This window comes from Mirounga angustirostris, unplaced genomic scaffold (genome assembly GCF_029215605.1).
Source record: "Mirounga angustirostris isolate CCGP_5_RB_7025 unplaced genomic scaffold, mMirAng1.0.hap1 SCAF_9, whole genome shotgun sequence".
NCBI lineage: Eukaryota > Metazoa > Chordata > Mammalia > Carnivora > Phocidae > Mirounga > Mirounga angustirostris.
The window spans coordinates 58,607,925-58,627,705 of NW_026991717.1; the positions used below are offsets into that span (position 1 = coordinate 58,607,925).

General features: G+C 40.7%; 1 protein-coding gene across 2 annotated transcripts in view; it reads left to right on the forward strand.

The window, feature by feature from the left end:
- The first annotated feature begins 3,395 nt into the window (after nt 1–3,395).
- Nucleotides 3,396–19,781, forward strand: part of SLC30A4 (solute carrier family 30 member 4) — a 31,289-nt gene continuing 14,903 nt past the window's right edge. Inside the window, exons 1-3 of one of the 2 annotated variants that reach the window (XM_045900147.3) lie at nt 3,396–3,600; nt 3,738–4,251; nt 12,727–12,873. In XM_045900147.3, coding sequence (XP_045756103.1) covers nt 3,861–4,251; nt 12,727–12,873 — 538 coding nt within the window. In that variant the 5' untranslated portion in view covers nt 3,396–3,600; nt 3,738–3,860. Of the gene's footprint in view, nt 4,252–12,726; nt 12,874–19,781 lie in introns of both variants that reach the window. The other variant, XM_045900148.3, reaches the window with a different exon arrangement.

The following is a 19,781-nucleotide window of genomic DNA, read 5'->3' on the forward strand; positions in this document are numbered from 1 at the left end:
TTTTTTTTTTAAAGATTTTATTTATTTATTCATGAGAGACAGAGAGAGAGAGAGAGAGAGAGAGAGAGGCAGAGGGAGAAGCAGGCTCCCAAGGAGCAGGGAGCCCGATGTGGGACTCGATCCCAGGACCCTGGGATCATGACCTGAGCCGAAGGCAGACGCTTAACCATCTGAGCCACCCAGGCGCCCAAGCCCCTTTTATAGGTAAGAAAATTGAAGCCCAAATTGGTCAAATGGTTTGCCAGAGATTATAGAACTAAATGGTGAAACCAGGACACACACACACACACAGACTTCAAGACCCATGCTTTGAATAATTAACTTCCTCAGTGATGCTATAAGGATTAAGTGAGCTGATATAAATCAGGTCCCCTGCGGAGGTGCTAGGCACATAAAAAAGCCTCAAGTAAATGTTAGCTGTGGTATTATTTTCAGCATTGTCATTTGTTCCCAGAAATGTCTGTGCCAGAAGACAGGTTTTGACGTAGGATATTGTGGGGCAATTCTAGTTGACCACCAGAGATACGTGTCTTGTAAATGTCAGACATCTACTATTAAACAATTTGTGTATTATGAGTTACCTGGTTAAGAGATGGGATAAATGGTTAGCAACTTTATCTATTTGCCTATGCAGAAAAGTTCTTCATACTGGAGAAGTATGAAGTCTTATAAAAGAATGGCATGCTGAGCAATAGCTAGCTGAATTGCAGGCAGTACCAGATTATAAATGGATTATGTTTCAAAAGTTCATTTGTCTATTGTTATAAATTCTGAATACATAGAAATACGGTTGCAAATGGTGGTTACATGCCAAGACTATTCACAGAAGTCTATTCGGCCCATTTTATTTATTTATTTTTTAAAGATTTTATTTATTTATTTGACAGGGAAACAGCGAGAGAGGTAACACAAGCAGGGGGAGTGGGAGAGGGAGAAGCAGGCTTCCTGCCAGGCAGGAGCCCTATGTGGGGCTCAATCCCAGGGTCCTGGGATCAGGGCCTGAGCCGAAGGCAGACACGTAATGACTGAGCCACCTCAGTGCCCCTATTCGGACCATTTTAAAGTTCAACGATAGAAATCATGCCACTAGCCCAAGGACAGGCCTAGGAACAAGGGCCCATGTGATAAAATAAAAACTATTTCCTGGTACAGAGGCAAGTTGAGATTGAGTGTATTAGTTATCTATTGCTTTGTAACAAATTATCCCCAAACTTACCATATTAAAACAATAAACATTATTATCTCACAGTCTCTGTGCGTCATCTGGGAGCAGCTTAGTTGGGTGGTTCTGTTCAGGATCTCTCCTGGGATTTCAGTCAACATCTCCTGGGCTACAATCATCTGAAGATTTACCTGGGGCTGGGGCATCTGCTTCCAATATGGCTAATTCACATGGCTGTTGGCAGGAGGTGTCCATTTCTCATCACCTGGGCTTTTCTTCGGGGCTGCTTGAGTTCCTCGTGACATGGTAACTCTGGCTTCCGCAGCACAACAAGTGATCCAAGAGAGAACAAGCAGGCAGCTGCAGTGCCTTTTATGACCTAGTCTTTTAAGTCATACACTGTCACTATTGTCATATTGTATTCATTGTAGGCCATATGGTATTCACTAAGAGAAGCTCACATTCAATGGGAGGGAGATTAAGCTCTACCTCTGCTTGTGATGAGTATCAGAATTTGTGGACATACATTAAAATCACTATATAGTTTTTTGTTATCCTCCTATCACTCTGTCCAGATACCCAGCGATATAAAATAGTAAAAATAAATTGGGATGCAGAACTGCAGCCCTTCCCAACAAAGCGTACCGTAAGTACCCAAAATAATCCATGTTCTGCCTCAACTTTTCTTGAAAACATCTATCCCCTTTCCTTGAATGGAATCTTATTTGAAGAATTTATACCAAAGAAAGAGCAATCACATTCCTGACATATTTGCTTTGTTCATTTGTATTTCTCATTAGCAGAATTTCAGGCAATATAACAAACTGAAATGAAAAACAACAAATAATTTACTCCTGAGTTGAATGGATTAAGATATTTGGGGTTAGGAGAGCAAGGCTCAGTAAGCACTCTCCCTTCAGCTGATAATGACCTGAGTGCTCTGGTTATTGAATACTCTAGGCAAGTCTGTCCTCCTCAGTCTTGGGAACCATGGGATCTCTGATCCAGGTTTCCTAACCTGACTGCCATGGCGGCAGCTCTGTAGGAATATGGTGCACATTCAAAAGTGAGGGATTGCTGGGGAATCCAAAATCAGTTGGTGCTCTGGCACCTGAGGCATGCAAAATTCTCAAGTGCCATCTGAATCTTTGGAGGAAAATGACGCTCCATGTGACTTTCTCTTGTATATCTTGTGACTTGAAATTTGGTAACCCATGTAGACTATCGTCAAAATACAACATCCATTAACACAGGATAACTAGGAGTTTTACTACAATTCAACTCCCAAGTGTTAGCTCCCCTGACAGTGTTGCTGTTTTAAATCTTAAAATTTGAGTCTTAAACCCTTTTGAGAATATGATAAAAGCTAAGGGACTTAACTCAAGAAAATACATATAAGCCACAGTATTTTGCACATGAGTTTAAGGCCTCCAGAAGCCCCTAAAACCCATCCAAGGGAATCTCAAGACTTCAAGGGAGAAGGGGAATGGGGAGGCTTATTGCCATTCCATTTTACCATTACAACTTAGATCTAAATCAGAAACTACTATTCAGAACTTAATTGTTTTAAATTTGGGTAACAGACCCAAAGGCCAAAACGGAAACCCCTACTAGATTTTGTGCTTGGGTTTAGTCCATGTTATAAATGGAGGCTACAGCGAACACACACAGGACAACAGTAAATACAAAGCAGGACTTAGAACTGCTGACGACCATCAGCAGCCTTGCCCTCTCGAAGTTGACCTGACGGTGCATCAAATTTCGCCAACTTGCCAGAGAAGCATCAACTCAAGGACAGCAAGCTGCTGGGTTTCTCACTCAGCAAGAAGGCGCTAAAATGGTTTTCTGCCGCGGATCTGCAACCAAGATCCTGACCCAAGATTCCTGAGGCCCTCGTTGGGTGGAGCGAGCTCGCGCAGCAACGCGCGGGGCGGGCGGGACCGTTCGAATCTACCCACTTGGTCCGCAGGCCCCGGCTCCATCCGCTCATGCCTCTCCGCCTGGGGAGGCGGCAGGGCTGCGCCGGACACGCCGGCATCCCTGTGAGTGCCCCTCGGGCAGAGACAGGCGCGCGGGGCTCCGCAGCCGGCACTGGGGCGACGGGCGGGGGATGCGGCGCGCGCCCTGCCCCGCCCCTCCCGGGCGCCGCAGCCCTGCGCGGCGGGCCTGCGTGTGCTCGTGCCGACCCCTCCTTCGCGCGCCTGGCCTGCGGCCGCTCCGGCGCACGCGCGCGGCCTCGCGCAGGGCGGGGAGAGGCGGCGGCCCCCGGCGCCGGGCCCCGAACCTGTCAGACCGGGGAGCCGGCCTGGAGCTGCGGGCGCGGCAGGCGCGAGGACGGCCCCGCTCCGCGCGCGGCCCCGGCCCGAGCTGTGCGAGTCGGCCCCGCCGAGCCGGCCGGGGGCGGGGAGATGAGCGGCGGCCCCGCGGCAGCGCCCCAGGTAGACTCGCCGCCCCCTCGCGGAGCCCGGGCGCCTCCGGGCCGGCCTGGCGCCCCCGCCGCCGGGGCTTCGGAACTTGTGGGCAGTGTCGGGGCGCCTTTGATTTATAACGTGTTAACGTGTTTCGTTTTGCACAGGATGGGGAGGGACGCGCGGCGGTGCCATCGGGAACTGGCGCTCCGGTGAAGTAGGAGCCGGCGCAGCCGCCGGCCGGCCGCCTGCACCGAGCCTTTCGGTGCCGCGGCGGCTCAGCCTCTGCCATGGCCGGATCCGGCGCGTGGAAGCGCCTCAAATCTCTGCTAAGGAAGGATGATGCGCCGCTGTTTTTGAATGACACCAGCGCCTTTGACTTCGCGGACGAGGTGGGGGACGAGGGGCTTTCTCGGTTTAACAAACTTCGAGTTGTGGTGGCCGATGATGGTTCTGAAATCCCAGAAAGGCCTCTTAACGGGGCGCACCCGGCCCTGCAGGCCGACGACGATTCCTTACTGGACCAGGACTTAGCTTTGACCAACAGCCAGCTGAGTTTGAAGGTGGACCCCTGTGACAACTGCAGCAGACAGCGAGAGTTACTGAAGCAGAGAAAGGTGAAAACCAGATTGACCATTGCGGCCGTTCTTTACTTGCTTTTCATGATTGGAGAACTTGTAGGTGAGTTGTGTCGCCAACTCACTTTCCATTTACCTTGTCCCGAGGGTTGTTGTCAGGCTTTAGTTACACATGATTTGAGGTTTAAACTTTCTTTTCAGGAAGTTTGTTATTTATCAAGATACTGATCTCGTGATAGGAAAAGTCCACACGGTTCCAAAGTGCAGATCAACCCAAGTAGGACATAAACTTTCAGAGATAACTTTGCCTTTTTCTTCTCGTTCTCCAGACACTGTGACACCTACTGTAAAGTTAAGTACATTAGCTTCATCGTATATCATGTAACTTCCTCTTTAAAAAATTCTGATAAAACACCAGGTTAGTTTTTGCATCATTTAAAATAGTAAGTGATCTAAACGTAGAATCATGAAATTTTACAGTATGAAATGACTTACTGAACACCTGCTCTTCTTTTTCACACATAAGGAACCTGAGGGCCCAGAGAGTGAAACAAGTTGTGAGGACACTTGGCTGGTTAGTGGAAGAGGCACATCTACAGTCCCAGGCTCCTTACTTTTTTCTCTACATTTGACTTAAGCGGTCTCTTCTTTGTTAGTATTTCCTTTTGTATTTATATCCAAGAGATTTGCAAAATTAAATACGACCTTTAAAGTTTTTCATTATACTAAGGATCTGAAAGGAACCAGAGGGCCCCCCCGGGGTTTATGAACTTGGTTTTTTTATAGTATTTTTTAGTATTTTTTTTTAAGATTTATTTATTTATTTGCCAGAGAGAGCACACAAGCAGGGGGAGGGGCAGAGACAGAGAGAGAAGCAGGCTCCCCACTGAGCAAGGAGCCCGATGCAGGACTCATCCCAGGACCCTGAGATCATGACCCGAACGGAAGGCAGACGTTTAACGGACTGAGCCACCCAGGCGTCCTGTTTTACCACTTTTTGATAATTCAAGTAATACATTCTCACTAAAAAATATATTCTTAGAGATTAATTTCACAGTCACATTAGTGTAACTGCTAACTTCTCTTAGTGACAATTTACAAAGTGACATTAAAGCAGGGAGATAAATCTGCCATATTGTTGTTTTTTTTTTTTTAAAGATTTTATTTATTTATTTGAGACAGAGAGAATGAGATAGAGAGAGCATGAGAGGGAGGAGGGTCAGAGGGAGAAGCAGACTCCCTGCCGAGCAGGGAGCCCGATGCGGGACTCGATCCCGGGACTCCAGGATCATGACCTGAGCCGAAGGCAGTCGCTTAACCGACTGAGCCACCCAGGCGCCCTGCCATATTGTTTCTTAATGATTAACCATTATGAGAACAGGTGGCAGTCCAGATTAAGATGCTGGCTAGAGGTTATATATAGGAAAATTATATACATTTCCTACCTCATTTTATACCTCTCCTCCCCAGTGCACACTTCAGCCATGCTGGCCTTTTCTCCCTATGACGCACAAAGCTCTTTCCTGTCCATAACGCCTTCAAACTGGCTGGTTCCTCTACCTCAGTGGCTTTCAAACTTTCTTGACCTCACTATAGAAAAAACTACACTTAACATTGTGACCTGGGTAGGCATGCATGCATACATATGTATGTTAAGTGCACATACACACATATATGTGTGAATATATGTATAACTGAAACAAAAGTCTCATTTCTTGTGATGCGTTCTAGTATTTTGTTTTTTCAATTATGGCCCCAGCCCACTTAATTGATTTCGTGTTCCACAGATCAGGGCCTGCAGTTGAAAAACACTGCTTAACCTGGAGTGCCTTTTCCCCAATCTTCTCTTGGCTGGTTTCTTGACATTCGTATCTTACCCCAAAAGATAACTCTGAGAGACCTTTTCTGACTGACTAAAGTAGATATCTCATCTCTCCTGTTCTCTCCCCAACTTTAAAAGCCCTCAGCATCTTGAGATTATCTTGTTTGTATATTCACTTGTTTAATATCTGTCTTCTTCCACTGAAATATAAGCTGCATTCCCAGCATCTACAACAATGACTGGTACAGAATAGACATTCAATAAACTTCTGCTGAATTAATTTTTATTGTGATAGAGAATTATAAATGCTTAAGCTGTAAAGGAAGTAAAAGTGAAGTTGTGGCCAGGTAAGAAGGCATGGCCTCTACACACTAAGATTCAATGACTTGCCCAAATTCACACAGCTAGAATATCAAGTCAGTAAGACTTAGTGATTCTTTTTTTTTTTTTAAGATTTATTTATTTATTTGAGAGAGTGCGTGCTCATGCACACACACCAGGCGGGGAGCAGAGGGAGAGGAAGAAAAGCAAGACTCCCCACTGAGCAGGAAGCCCTGTGCTTCGCTTTGCAGCTCTAATTGAGCTACGCAGGCGCTCCAGACTTAGTAATTCTTGAAGTTAATATTTTGTATTTGAAGTTAAAATCATATTAATCACAATTTTCCCCCTTAAAATTAGAGTTTATTTTACCTAAGTAAAAATTATTAAGATAAAATTGTCCTGACATACCATTTTTGAAATCTCTTATTTGGTAAATGTTGTTTTGTGAAAACCACAATAAGTATTTTACTTAAAATACTGACTTTATTTTCAAAGATAAAAATCTTATGTTAAATAATACAAAAATACTAATACTTAGGATAAGCATTAACAAATATTCAGGGGCGCCTGGGTGGCTCAGTCGTTAAGCGTCTGCCTTCGGCTCAGGTCATGATCCCAGGGTCCTGGGATCAAGTCCCTCATCGGGCTCCCTGCTCAGCGGGGAGCCTGCTTCTCCCTCTGCCTCTCTCTCTCTCTGTCTCTTATGAATAAATAAATAAAATCTTTTAAAAAAATATTCAGAATATTACATAGAATTAAATTGTATATAGTAGAGCATTTATTAAAGTGTATCAAAAGCACTTAGAAATAAGGCATCTTATGTAGAAAGTATGGAGTAATTTAAAAAATGAGGTAATTTAAAGATCTGAAAGAGAAGACTTGATTTTGAATCTTGGCTTTGCCACTAACTTGCTTTGAGACTTTAGATCATTCAGCAAGTATTTTTTGAGTACTTTTACAAAACCTACTATCTGGGGCGCCTGGGTGGCTCAGTTGGTTAAGCGACTGCCTTCGGCTCAGGTCATGATCCTGGGGTGCCAGGATCGAGTCCTGCATTGGGCTCCCTGCTCGGCGAGGAGTCTGCTTCTCCCTCTGACCCTCCCCGCTCTCATGCTCTCTCTCTCTGTCTCATTCTCTCTCTCAAATAAATAAACTCTTTAAAAAAAAAATAAGTAAATAAAACCTACTATCTGAAGCACTTAGTCTAATGGAGGGCACAGATGTTAAACAAATAAATAAATTTAAAATCCATATGGCCTTAAGTGTTATGAAGCAAAAGAACAAGGTACTATAAGACATAGTAACCCCGTGGGACATAGTTTATGTATGAGCCAGGTACAGTTAAACCAAAAAAAAAAAGTGTTATTCAAGCAAAAGGAGTGGAGGAGTTTTCCAAGTGAAGAGAATAGCATGTACAAAAGTCCTAAAAACCTTCAATTCTTTAAAAGGACCTAAAAAGAAGGCAAGTTTCACTGGAATATAATAAGCAAGAGAGAAAGAGGCCAGAGGACCAATCAGGCCGGTTCTGATAGACCATATTATGAGTGTAGTTTTTAATTCTAAGTACAATGAAAAGCCAGTCAAGGCTTTTAAGTGGAGAGTAATATGATGGGATTTATGTTTTTAAAAGATTATTTTGGCCCTTATGTGGAGATAGATTGGAGGGTGCAAGAATGGAAGTAAACTATTGCAGAGGTCCAGAAAAGAAACAATTATGGCTTGGACTGGTGTGGATGGAGATTGAGAAATATTCTAGAGGTAACATTAACAAAATTGACTAATGGTTTAGATGTGGGGGTTGATTCTGAAGTTTCTCACCTAAGCAACTGAGTGTATGGAATTGTATGTCTTTTATTAGGCAGGGAGAAAATACAGAGCAGGATTTAGGCCTGGGCTCAAGGGTTGTTTTAGACAGTGTTCATTATCACATGTATGTAAAATAGCCAGTAAAGATGTCTAGTGAGCTGTTAGATATGAGTCTATAGTTCAGAAGAGAGGTCAAGTCAAGAGATAGAGTGTGTAGTGCTATCAGAATGGAAAAAACCACCTACAGAGTCTGTTTTGAGGAACTCCAACTTTAGACGTCAGGCAAAAGACAAACAGGTATTTCAGAATCTAAGAAAATAGAGTATTTCCAAGTGGAAATAAATAAGTTAAAGCTGCTGAGAGGTCTAATGAGATGAGAACTAAACTATCCTTTGGATTTAGTAATAGTCATTGATTAACAACTGCATTTTTATTGGGAGTGAAAAAGCTTGAAGAATGAATGTAAACAGACTTCCCAAAAGTACTCAAAGATGGCAAATGAATTCATGTATCTAAATGTACTTTCTCCTGAAGCCTCTCAAACTGAAATAAAGGGATTTTTTTTTAATTTATTTTTTTATCCCCATACATTACATCATTAGTTCTAGATGAAGTGTTCCATGATTCATTGTTTGTGCATAACACCCAGTGCTCCATGCAGAATGTGCCCTCCTCAATACCCACCACCAGGCTAACCCATCCTCCCACCCCCCTCCCCTCTAGAACCCTCAGTTTGTTTTTCAGAGTCCATCGTCTCTCATGGTTTGTCCACCCCTCCGATTTCCCCTGCTTCACTCTTCCCCTCCCGCTATCTTCCTCTTCTTCTTTTTTTTTTTTCTTAACATATATTGCATTATTTGTTTCAGAAGTACAGATCTGAGATTCAACAGTCTTGCACAATTCACAGCGCTTACCAGAGCACATACCCTCCCCAGTATCTATCACCCAGTCACCCCATCCCTCCCACCCTACCCCCCACTCCAACAACACTCAGTTTGTTTCCTGCGATTAAGAATTCCTCATATCAGTGAGATCATATGATACATGTCTTTCTCTGTTTGACTTATGAAATAAAGGGATTTTTAAATGTATATATATGTATATAGCCATATATCCATCCACATGTGGGTCTGTGTGTGTCCACATAGATGGGGAAAACTGGAGACAAGATAATAACAACATAACTTTGGGAAACTAGAAAGGAGATAGATAAAAGAAATAACTGACTTTTTTTTTTTTTTTTTTAAAGATTTTATTTATTTATTTGACAGAGAGAGAGTGCGCGCGAGAGAGGGAACACAAGCAGGGGGAATGGGAGAGGGAGAAGCAGGCTTCCTGCGGAGCAGGGAGCCCGATGTGGGGCTTGATCCCAGGACCCTGGGATCATGACCTGAGCCGAAGGCAGACGCTTAACGACTGAGCCACCCAGGCACCCAAAAGAAATAACTGACTTAATAGACCCAAGAAAGCCACCTCCTAAGTAGCAGTTGGGGAAAGCCAAGAATCAACCCAGTTTACACTAATTCATCAGAAACACCTAGAGAATTTATTAAAACACAAATTGCTGGGTGAGAGCTTCTAATTAAGTAGGTCTGGGATAGGGCCTGAGAATTTGCATTTCTTACAAGTTCACAGGGGATCCTGATACTGGGGACCATACTGAGAACTACTGCTCTTCAGAATCCTAAGTAGGCCCAGAATTGGTTGCACCTGGTACCCCTAGAAGTGTGGGTCAAGAGGAAGACTAAAATAAGGAAACTAGTTAAACAGATACAATAATTACATAGTATCCACAGAAATAAGAGATATGTACCTACAAGAATAGACTGCTTTAAAAAAGAAATTCAAGGTAAAGAGCTTTTGAATAATAAAAACAAAAAAATTTTGAACTCCATAAAAAAGTTATAAGATGAACTAAGGTAATCTCTCAGAGTAGAGCAAAAAGATAGAAATAGATAATAGGAGAAAAAACATAAGAAAATTAGTGTATCAATCCAAACTCCAAATAATAGGAATTTGGGGAATAGAGAAAACAGAAGAAAAGAAATTGTCAACAATATAGTTTAAGAAATTTCCCCAGAACTGAAGTGTATACCTTTCCAGATAAAAAGAGTAAACAAAACCCCAGCAAATTGGGTGAAAATAAACCCATACCAAGGTATATGATTGTGAAATTTCAGAATACAGGGAGCACATTGTTATCTATTGCTTCAGGCAGCTGCAGTATTAAACAATTCCCTTGGATTGTTTTTTGACAAACATTCTTCAGGGTTTGCCTAAGACAGATCCTAAGTCAAGTCAAAACAGCCTTGCTAGTGTGCTTTTCCCCAGGGAACTACCAGGCAATCAAATAATGATAGTTCTTTGGGAATGGGGCTTGTAAGTATCTCTGACCCTATTTTATCCCTTGCAGTGGCTGCCAGGCTGGTTTTCACCACAATTGTTGCCTGTTGGTTTTCAGGGCTACCATAGAGCGGGAGAGAGGGAGATGGGTCCAAGGCTACAGAATTTTCGATGTTCTTATAAAGATTCAGTTGTTTTCCTTGAATGAATACTATCTGTATCAGCCTTTGGTTAATTTCCAGAGTTCTAAAAAAAAAAGCTGATTTGGACCATTTTTGCCATGTTCTCATTACTTTCATAGAGGAGATGATTTTCAGAGGTCCTTACTCTGCTATTTTTTTGCTGATGATTATCAACACATGGCTCTTTAAGTTTTAGTTAACTAAAATTAAATAAAATAAATCCCTCAGTTGTATTATCCATATTTCAAATGCTCAAAAGCTACATGTGACTAGTAGCTACTCTACTGGACAGCACAGATAGAACATTTCCATCATCTCCAAGACTTACTGGACAGTACAGCTTTAAGGTATTACCCTTATTTTATAGATAAGGAAACTGAGGCTCAAAAGTATTAAGTAACTTGCTGAGGGAGTCTCAGAGAGTCCCAAACCCTCTTAGCCACCAACTTGTATTTTTCTCAGTGATTTCCAGCTCTTTAATGTCAAGGGAATATTAAAAGTGGCATTTGTATAGAGAACACTGGAGTAAATGGATGTGATTACAAGATCACCAGCTCAGTGACCTGCTGCTCTTGGCTCTGCACACTCATCCCAGAAAGAGGGGAACAACGGCTTCGCACACTTATATGTCATAATACCCTGAACATGAAGTTCATTGTAACAGTGATTCTCAAAGATACCAAGACCAGAAGCATCAATATCACCTTGGGAACATGTTAAAAATGGAAATTCTCAGGCCTCATCCAGCCCTCTGGAATTAGAAATTCTGGGAGTGGAGCAAGCAATCTGTAGTTTAACAAATCTTCCAGGTGATTCTGATACACATAAAGGTTTGAATATTGTATATTATAAAAAGCTTATTCAATGAATGGTGCTAAGACAATTGGTTAACCGTAATAGAACAACATACATATATATACACACACACATACACGTATACAAAATTAATTTTATATATCATATATACATGTAATGCCTGGAAAAATTTTATTCTAAATACCACCTTTGATCTCTCTGAGACACTGCTATCTATACCCAAGGGAATCAGTTATCTTTATCCTTCATTTTGAACTAATGTACATTTAAAAAATTTCTTCAGTTTAGGGCGCCTAGGTGGCTCAGTTGGTTAAGCGACTGCCTTTGGCTCAGGTCATGATCCTGGAGTCCCGGGATCGAGTCCCGCATCGGGCTCCCTGCTCAGCAGGGAGTCTGCTTCTCCCTCTGACCCTCCTCCCTCTCATGCTCTCTGTCTCTCATTCTCTCTGTCTCAAATAAATAAATAAAATCTTTAAAAAAAAAAAATTTCGGGCGCCTGGGTGGCTCAGTTGGTTAGGCGACTGCCTTCGGCTCAGGTCATGATCCTGGAGTCCCTGGATCGAGTCCCGCATCGGGCTCCCTGCTCGGCAGGGAGTCTGCTTCTCCCTCTGACCCTCCCCCCTCTCATGTGCTCTCTCTCATTCTCTCTCAAATAAATAAATAAAATCTTTAAAAAAAAAAAAAATTTCTTCAGTTTAATTTTGTGGTCAAACCCTCTCAAACAAGTGAGTATCTATCTTCAGCTTTCTTGTAATATTTAGATACTGTGGTTATTAATTTCACTAATAGTAGGATTAGTAGGTTGAGTAAAAGCTGCAGTACTAAAACACAAAATTTCTTATGTGTTAGAGCCCAGTTTAGTAGTTCTTAATTTTTTTTTTTAAGATTTTATTTATTTATTTGAGAGAGAGAGAGAGAGAGAGCATGAGCTCAAGCAGGGGAAGCAGCAGGGAGCCCGACAGCAGGGCTGGATCCCAGGACCCTGAGATCATGACCTGAGCCGAAGGCAGACGCTTAACCAACTGAGCCACCCAGGCGCCCCAGTTCTTAATTTTTTTAAGGTCATTGACTCCTCAGAGAATCTGTTCATAGAAATGGACATTTTCACCACAAAAATACACACATATTTAATGTTTTGCATAAAATTTCAGGATATCTTGATTTAATTGTAATAGGATAAAGATTTAGTTCAAAGTTGATGTTTTGTAGGATGTTACATATTTTTGGTTTGCTTATGTTTATTATTTTAATTAACTTATTCCTTCTTCCCTCTCATCCTTACTCCAAGGTGGATACATTGCAAACAGCCTAGCAATCATGACAGATGCGCTTCATATGTTAACTGACCTAAGCGCTATCATACTGACCCTGCTTGCTTTGTGGCTATCTTCAAAATCACCAACCAAAAGATTCACCTTTGGATTCCATCGCTTAGGTAGGTAATTGGTAATTTCTTTTGATTTATAAAATTTCATAGTAAAACCACAATGAACTATAACTAACCTCTGAGTGACTGAAGTCTTTCTGTTGATAACCTATTTGAATAAAGCAAATGAAAATAGATGAACAAGTTTATTCAGATACATAGAGTCCAGGATACATTCAGCCTAGTCAGCGATAAACAGTTTACACATATAAAATTATATGGTAATCATTAATCTTTAAATGTTGTTCCCTATTTCCTGAAGATGTTATCAGAAAAAAGTTTACTGTCAGTTTATTCAGCCAGGCAAAATCACATGAGTTTAGGCTAGGCATGAGTTTAGCTTCTTTCTCACACTTCAGGTATTCCAGCCAAAGCTGCTTAGCCCAGATCTTAAGTAATACTATAATATGTTTCACATATACTGTGTGGTTGACCTTCGTTGCTGCCATTGTATCATCATAATTCTGTAAATGCTGATAAAGATTCTTTGCTTGACCAAATTTTAGTCAGTCTCCTGAGCCTTCTCCCAAGCCCATCTGTGTACTTCCTTATAAAATTCTGTTTTAGCAAGAACCCTGCTAAGCCAGTTTAACAGAACCCCACCACTCTCAGTATCTGATGGGTTATCCCCTAGGTGATGTCTCATCGCACTGGCCTGTCTCTAGCAAAAATTCTCTTAAGTCAGTTTTGCCAGAATCTCCCTCACCCCTGATGTTTCCTCTTAGTAATTTTCCATTCACTGACTCCCACACTGCTCCTTGGCTCTAAATTCCCACTTGCCCATACAGTATTCACAGCTGAACCCAATCTCTCCCCGCCCCTCCGCCCCTCTGCCCAACGCAGAGTTCTATTGCAGTGGTCCTCTACCTTTCTTGGGAGCTTCCCCCCTTGAATAAAGTCTTCTTTACCATGTGTTGACAAGTGTCATTAAGTTTTTTTCTTTAACAGTGTACACATATTTTTATTTTCCTATTTTGAACAAATATTTGAGAGGTTAAAATCATACATGGTTATCCATACAACTCTCTCTGTGTTACTGTGTTTTTAGATTTTTTTACTTATTTTAAAAATATGTATAAAACAATTATTTGAACTAGTATGTGAAATGCCATATGTCCAGATGTCATTTGCTTAGAATCCAGAAGCTGACATTTAGGTAGCTTTAGCACAACCTGTCTTAAAGAACCAGAATTAACAACTTGCAGTTTTATTTTGTAGAGACACTGAGCTTGGCTAATATATCAGTCAGTTCTTCCCCTTCTTGGTTACTTTTTAGCTTCATCTTAACTCAGCATCTAGGTCTTCTAAAATTTAGTCACTGGGCCTTCTATGTAAAACTCCATTTACCTGAAAGGCTATATCCCAAGTCGCTATCCAGATCATCGGGTTGGGAAATTCTCTGGCACCCCCACCCCTCAGCCCTGTCCACTGCCTGCTGTATCAGAGAGCTAATGCCCTGAGGTGTGTCTGTGATTTGTTACCCACTGCACAGTGCACCCACTGGTTATCAACATATTACACAGTCATTTGTTACCTGATTGCCTTGGGCTTTTTAAACAACTTCAAGATTATTTTCAAACTTTAATTTCTTGTGATTTAAACACCTTCAATTTAAGATCTAACATTCAAACACAACATTATGGAATGGGGTTTTTTACCTTCTACCACTGTTTGAAAGAGTGCATTTCATTTTATCCTGCGGCTCTTAACCTTTTAGATTATAGACCCCTTGGAACGCTAATGAAAATAGTGGAATTCTCCTCTCAGAAACATGTAATAACAGAACATAGAAAGTCCTACATATAATGAGAACCTATAATCATGGAAATTCTATTAGATATCAAAGAAATACTTTATCTAGTCACTTCATTTCTTCATAGACCGCAAGCACTGTGAAAAGGTGAGAGAAAATAGAACTGAATGTTCTTATTTATTTCTGCACGTTTCTGTAGAAAGTCAAATATTCCTTTTTCCTTAAAAGTATAAAGTTCACAATTACGGACTAGATACAGCATTTGACTCCTCTCCCCTGAGAGTTCATTCAAATAAAAACAGCAGAGAGAAGCAAGTGATTGGGTCACCAATACTTTACCACCTTACCTTATGTGTTTCTCATACATGTTCATATCCCATTCCCTGCCACCCTGTCTTATGCAAAAGGCAGCATACTGTATACCCAGTTCTAGACCTGGAAGTGTGTGTCTGTGGACGATGGATAGTAGTAGGACCATTCCTTACATTTATTTCCTTTTTGTTTGCTTCTAACAGTTTATACATGCCTAATAGCATTTGTCACATTTTTATTAGCTATTTTTATGAAATTGTATCTTGTTCTAGACCATGAATGAAGTAGGGATGGAAACAGATAATATTAAACTCTGTGTGTCTGGCAGTAATAAGTGCAGTACACAAGATTATTAGCTGAACTGTTGCTTATTCAGGCTGAGTAAATAAGGACATGAAAACTGTGAAACAGATCATTTAATATAGCTCATGAACCTCCAATCACTTGTGTTTGGGTAAATTAAACCAGTTTACAAACTAGGAATAGGGATATTTTTGAAATTTGGGGACTAAAATATTTGGGACTTGAAAATATTTATCTGTAATTCTGAAACTGTGATTATATTCACAAACTACACTATAAAAAGTTATTTGATTCATAACATAACGGGCTGGTACAGCCTGACTTCTCGGTCCCTTTGACTAAGTAAGAAATTAGTCAGAAGAGAGTTTCCCCCTGATGTCAGGCAGGAGCAGTCCTATTTGTTTTGGTACTTTCCACTTTTAGAGTTTTGTGAATAAGTTGTCTTTGGTTCAGATCAGAGATCTGCAATTTTACTAGCTATATGACCTTTTAGAGATGATTTAATCTAAGTACAAGGGTTTGTTTTTTCTTGTAAATTATGAATGATAACACTTGCATTGCAGAATTGTAAAGAATACATAAGGTGGTAAGGTCTAAGTACCTGACCTGGTAGATCTGGCCCAGAGTGAATTCCCAATAAAAGCTAGTTCCAATCTTCTTTTCCTTCCCTCTTCCGCCTGCCAGTATATCATCCTGCCCACACTTCTCATATCTCTCAAATGCTCCACACCCCCAAATTACCTGTCTTCCCTCCCTGCTAATCAGAATTCTCTGAGCATAACTCTCTTAGTTAGGTAGTAGGAGAAAAAAAGTAAGGTGATTCACCCTGATGATTAAGCAGCAGTTTTTAGAGCTGCACTTTTTAACTCAGGTCTTTGGTAATATATTTTTTTTAAGATTTATTTATTCATTCCAGAGAAAGAAGGGGGGAGGGGCAGAAGGAGAGGGAATCTCAAGCAGATTCCCCACTGAGTGTGGAGCCCCACATGGGGCTCGATCTCTGCACCTGAGCCAAAATCCAGAGCCGGACACTTAAGCGACTGAGCCACCCAGGTACCCCTTTGGTAACATTTTTGGCAATGTAACTAAATTTATTTTAGCAAAAATCATTTAGTGAGGGTGAGAGAAAGGTGTTTTTAGATTTGAGGGGAGGACCAAATAGCTGTCCCAGGAATCTGTTCCATTCTGGTGGTACATTCCTTTCCTTCATGTGAACTCACAAATTGTGTAAAGTCATTCAGGTTTTTCTTTTCTTTTCTTTACTACTTTACAGTGAGCTACAGTGGCAGTTCTTTTGTGGGAAAAGGGGGAGCAGGCTAGGAACCATATAGGAGATATTTTTAAATGCCTGGATTCATTTGACTCTGGGTATGTCCTTTTATCCTGGAAGTTAATAAAACTTAGAACTTAATGAAACACACTGTAGCAGAAATCCCACAGATCCTTAGGAAGAACAGCATTATCTCCCAAAGGGGAATTGCTATTCTCAAGAGAACAGTGCTATCCCCTTGCTTTCTACTTTTATCCTTCTCTGGATTATGAGCTTAATTGACTTTTATTTATAAGGCTTTTGTTGGAGTTCTTGGGCTGAAGAAGCTGCAAGGATAAGATTAAGATGGAGATTCTATCTTGTATCTTACCATGTAAAAGGACTTAGTAAGAGTTGTTTGTATTTGAAATAAAAAAGCAGGATTTACATTTTGGCAATGTAAATCATCGGCCTAGGTTAATGGCAAAGCGACAGTGCAGGAGGCTTGTAGCAGAGTGTAGTTCCACTCGGCAAAGACCTTGGCAGATGTGGCTAGATGATGGTTCTACTACGGTAGATTTGTGATTTGTTACCCACTGCACAGTGCTAATTCTCTGTCGTTTGCTGTTTCATTCCCTGATGCTAAAGGAGCAGAAAGTATTCAGCTAAAAAATCTCTTTCCCTATACATGCAGCCAAAAAACCAAAATCTCTTCTCCCTGGTTAGTGATTCATTTTAACAACGTCCTCCCACCCCTGATGACGGCTATGCCGATTAATGATTCATATCTTAGGGAGAATTCATATCACCTGAACATGTGGAAAAGAATAGGTACCTCCTAGAAATTGGAGTTTTTGCTGAGGCAGAAGGAAGACGTGAGTGAGGTGGTCCATGTTGGGCTAAAAGTCAGTTTGAGAGTGCTGGGCACCTAGGGTATGGGGTAGAGGGAGTGGTGAGAAGGCAGGAAACAGATTATTTAGAATAGGAACTGAAAGGATCCAAAGACTGCTTTGCAGTTTAGCGTGGTATTCCAGTGGCAACAGTAGGCCACTGAAAAATGCTATGTGATGTCTTTAGCCTGAGTGCAGTAGGGTTGTCTGTGGTTTGAGTTGAAATACAAATACAAATTTGGAAATCCTAGGCAAATCCAGCACAGCCCACTGATCTTCCTTGTCTTTCCTTCCTATCTTTTATTGAAGAAGGTAAAAAAGAGAAATAACATAAAAGGAAGTACAGGAGAGAATACCGTCTCCACTCTCCTTCCCTGTTCCTTTTTTTAAACCTCTGAAACCTGTCTTTAGATGTTTGCTATAGTTTTTTGGGGCAATAGACTAGCGTTATGGAATTTAAAGGAAATACACTCATTATTGGCAACATAGCATTAGCAAAGCTAACAGTTATGATAGGCCAGTACATTTAGGCAGCACTCATGAAATAAAAAATATGCTTGGGTTGAGTGTGGTTTACATAATTGAAGCAAATTGTTATTCATTCACTGAATAGGTGCTCAGTAGTTACCTGTTGACTGAATGAGTAATAGTATAGGTTGGAGAGATAGGCAGTAAATATGTACACAAATACAACATAATTATAAGTTATATTAAATGCTAGGAAGCAAAAGAATAAGGTACTATAAGAAGAGTAACAGGAGGACAGAGAAGGACTTGGTGTTTTTCATATAAATCTTGAAAACGTCTAGTTTTGGAAATTTATAGATGTGTTAAAATATGCAATAAACATTTTTCACATTTTATAGTACTATCAAAACTTGACAGTCATCTGTATTTTCTCCCATTTGATATTTTTTCTTACCATTTGTTAGCCATTCAAACCAAAACTGCTTATTCTCTGTATGTGAAATTCAGGGTATATTTTGGCCTTAATAGATCATTGACCATAAACATTTGTTTATATTTCAGCTGAATGAAAAGACCTAAGTGATGTTATAATAAAAAACACATATTCACTCATCTTGTTCTCTCATCCAGTGTGACAGTTCAGTCAAATGAATGATTTAATTATTTGTGCATAAAGTAGCAAAATATGTTGGAACTACTATGATAATAGATTTTCTAGAATTTCCATAAAAATCTCTTTCAAGAGTTTTTCATTTATGATAAATTTCCATTTATAGTCAAGTTTACCTAAAGTTCCTGGGGTAGTAACGTTCATGGAAATCTGGGGTTTCAATTGTGAAAGTTCTGGGTCTCCTTTCAAAAATGAAAAATCCATATGTCATGTACGCCTTTGTGTTGAAAAACTTTATTGTGACCGGAGACTAACCCAGAGCAAGAATGAGAAGACTGGAGAAGTCATAATTTGGTTGTTGATGGAAACCTTCCCTCTCTCTTAAATGTTGGGAGGAAAAAATCTTGCCTATGTTTATCTACATTCCATCATGTTAAAATATACTATGAAAGAGGCACCTGGGTGCTCAGTTGGTTAAGCGTCCGACTCTTGATTTCAGCTCAGGTCACCAATCTCAGGGCTGTGAGATCGAGCCCCGCATCAGGCTCTGCACTGGGTGTGGGTCCTCTCTCTCTCCCTCTGTCCCTCCCCGAACCCCCCCATCCCTCCCTCTTTAAAAAAAAAAAAAAAAAAAAAACTATGAAAAAAATTGCAAATGCTAATTCGTCCTATTCATGACATTTCACCAGTTGAATTTATTCACAGTGAAAGAGCTTTTATCAAAATAAATGATCGTATTACTACTACTAGGATTTTTAGCTATATAGTATTATCTGTGTTTTATACTTCTCCGTTATAAATCTCAGCCCTAAAAATCTTAAATTTTTTTTCTTTTTGCATTTATCAGTATTCTGTCTACAAGACATTTTGACAGGTGATTAGAATAAAAAATAAAAGTTGAATGTCTTTGCTTTTCACCAAGGGAATGAGACATGACACATTCTTCATTAATTGCTGGAAAAGGCATATCTTTGATAGCAGCGTCCTAATATGTCGTTTAGCAGTTTCTAGGAATCAGCTGAATTCCATTATTCTTAACTGTGGGCAGACGCTGGGATCCCTTTTATGCTACTCACGTGGGTGAAAACTGGTGTGGAAGAGTGAGTGTTCATCTGTAGGCTGCAGGAGCCTAGTGGGCCTTCTAAGTGTGGGAATCCTCCCTGCCAAGGATCTCTGTTCATGCTTTAGTTTGACTTTCATTTAACTTTATTTTGAAGTAAAATAAATTTTATTTCATTGGTTGTGCCTTGTATAAAAGTTCACAAAAAGGTGATTTTAAGTGTTTAGGAAAATTATCACTGGGATATGGAGTTGCCAGCTTTAGTGTGTGGT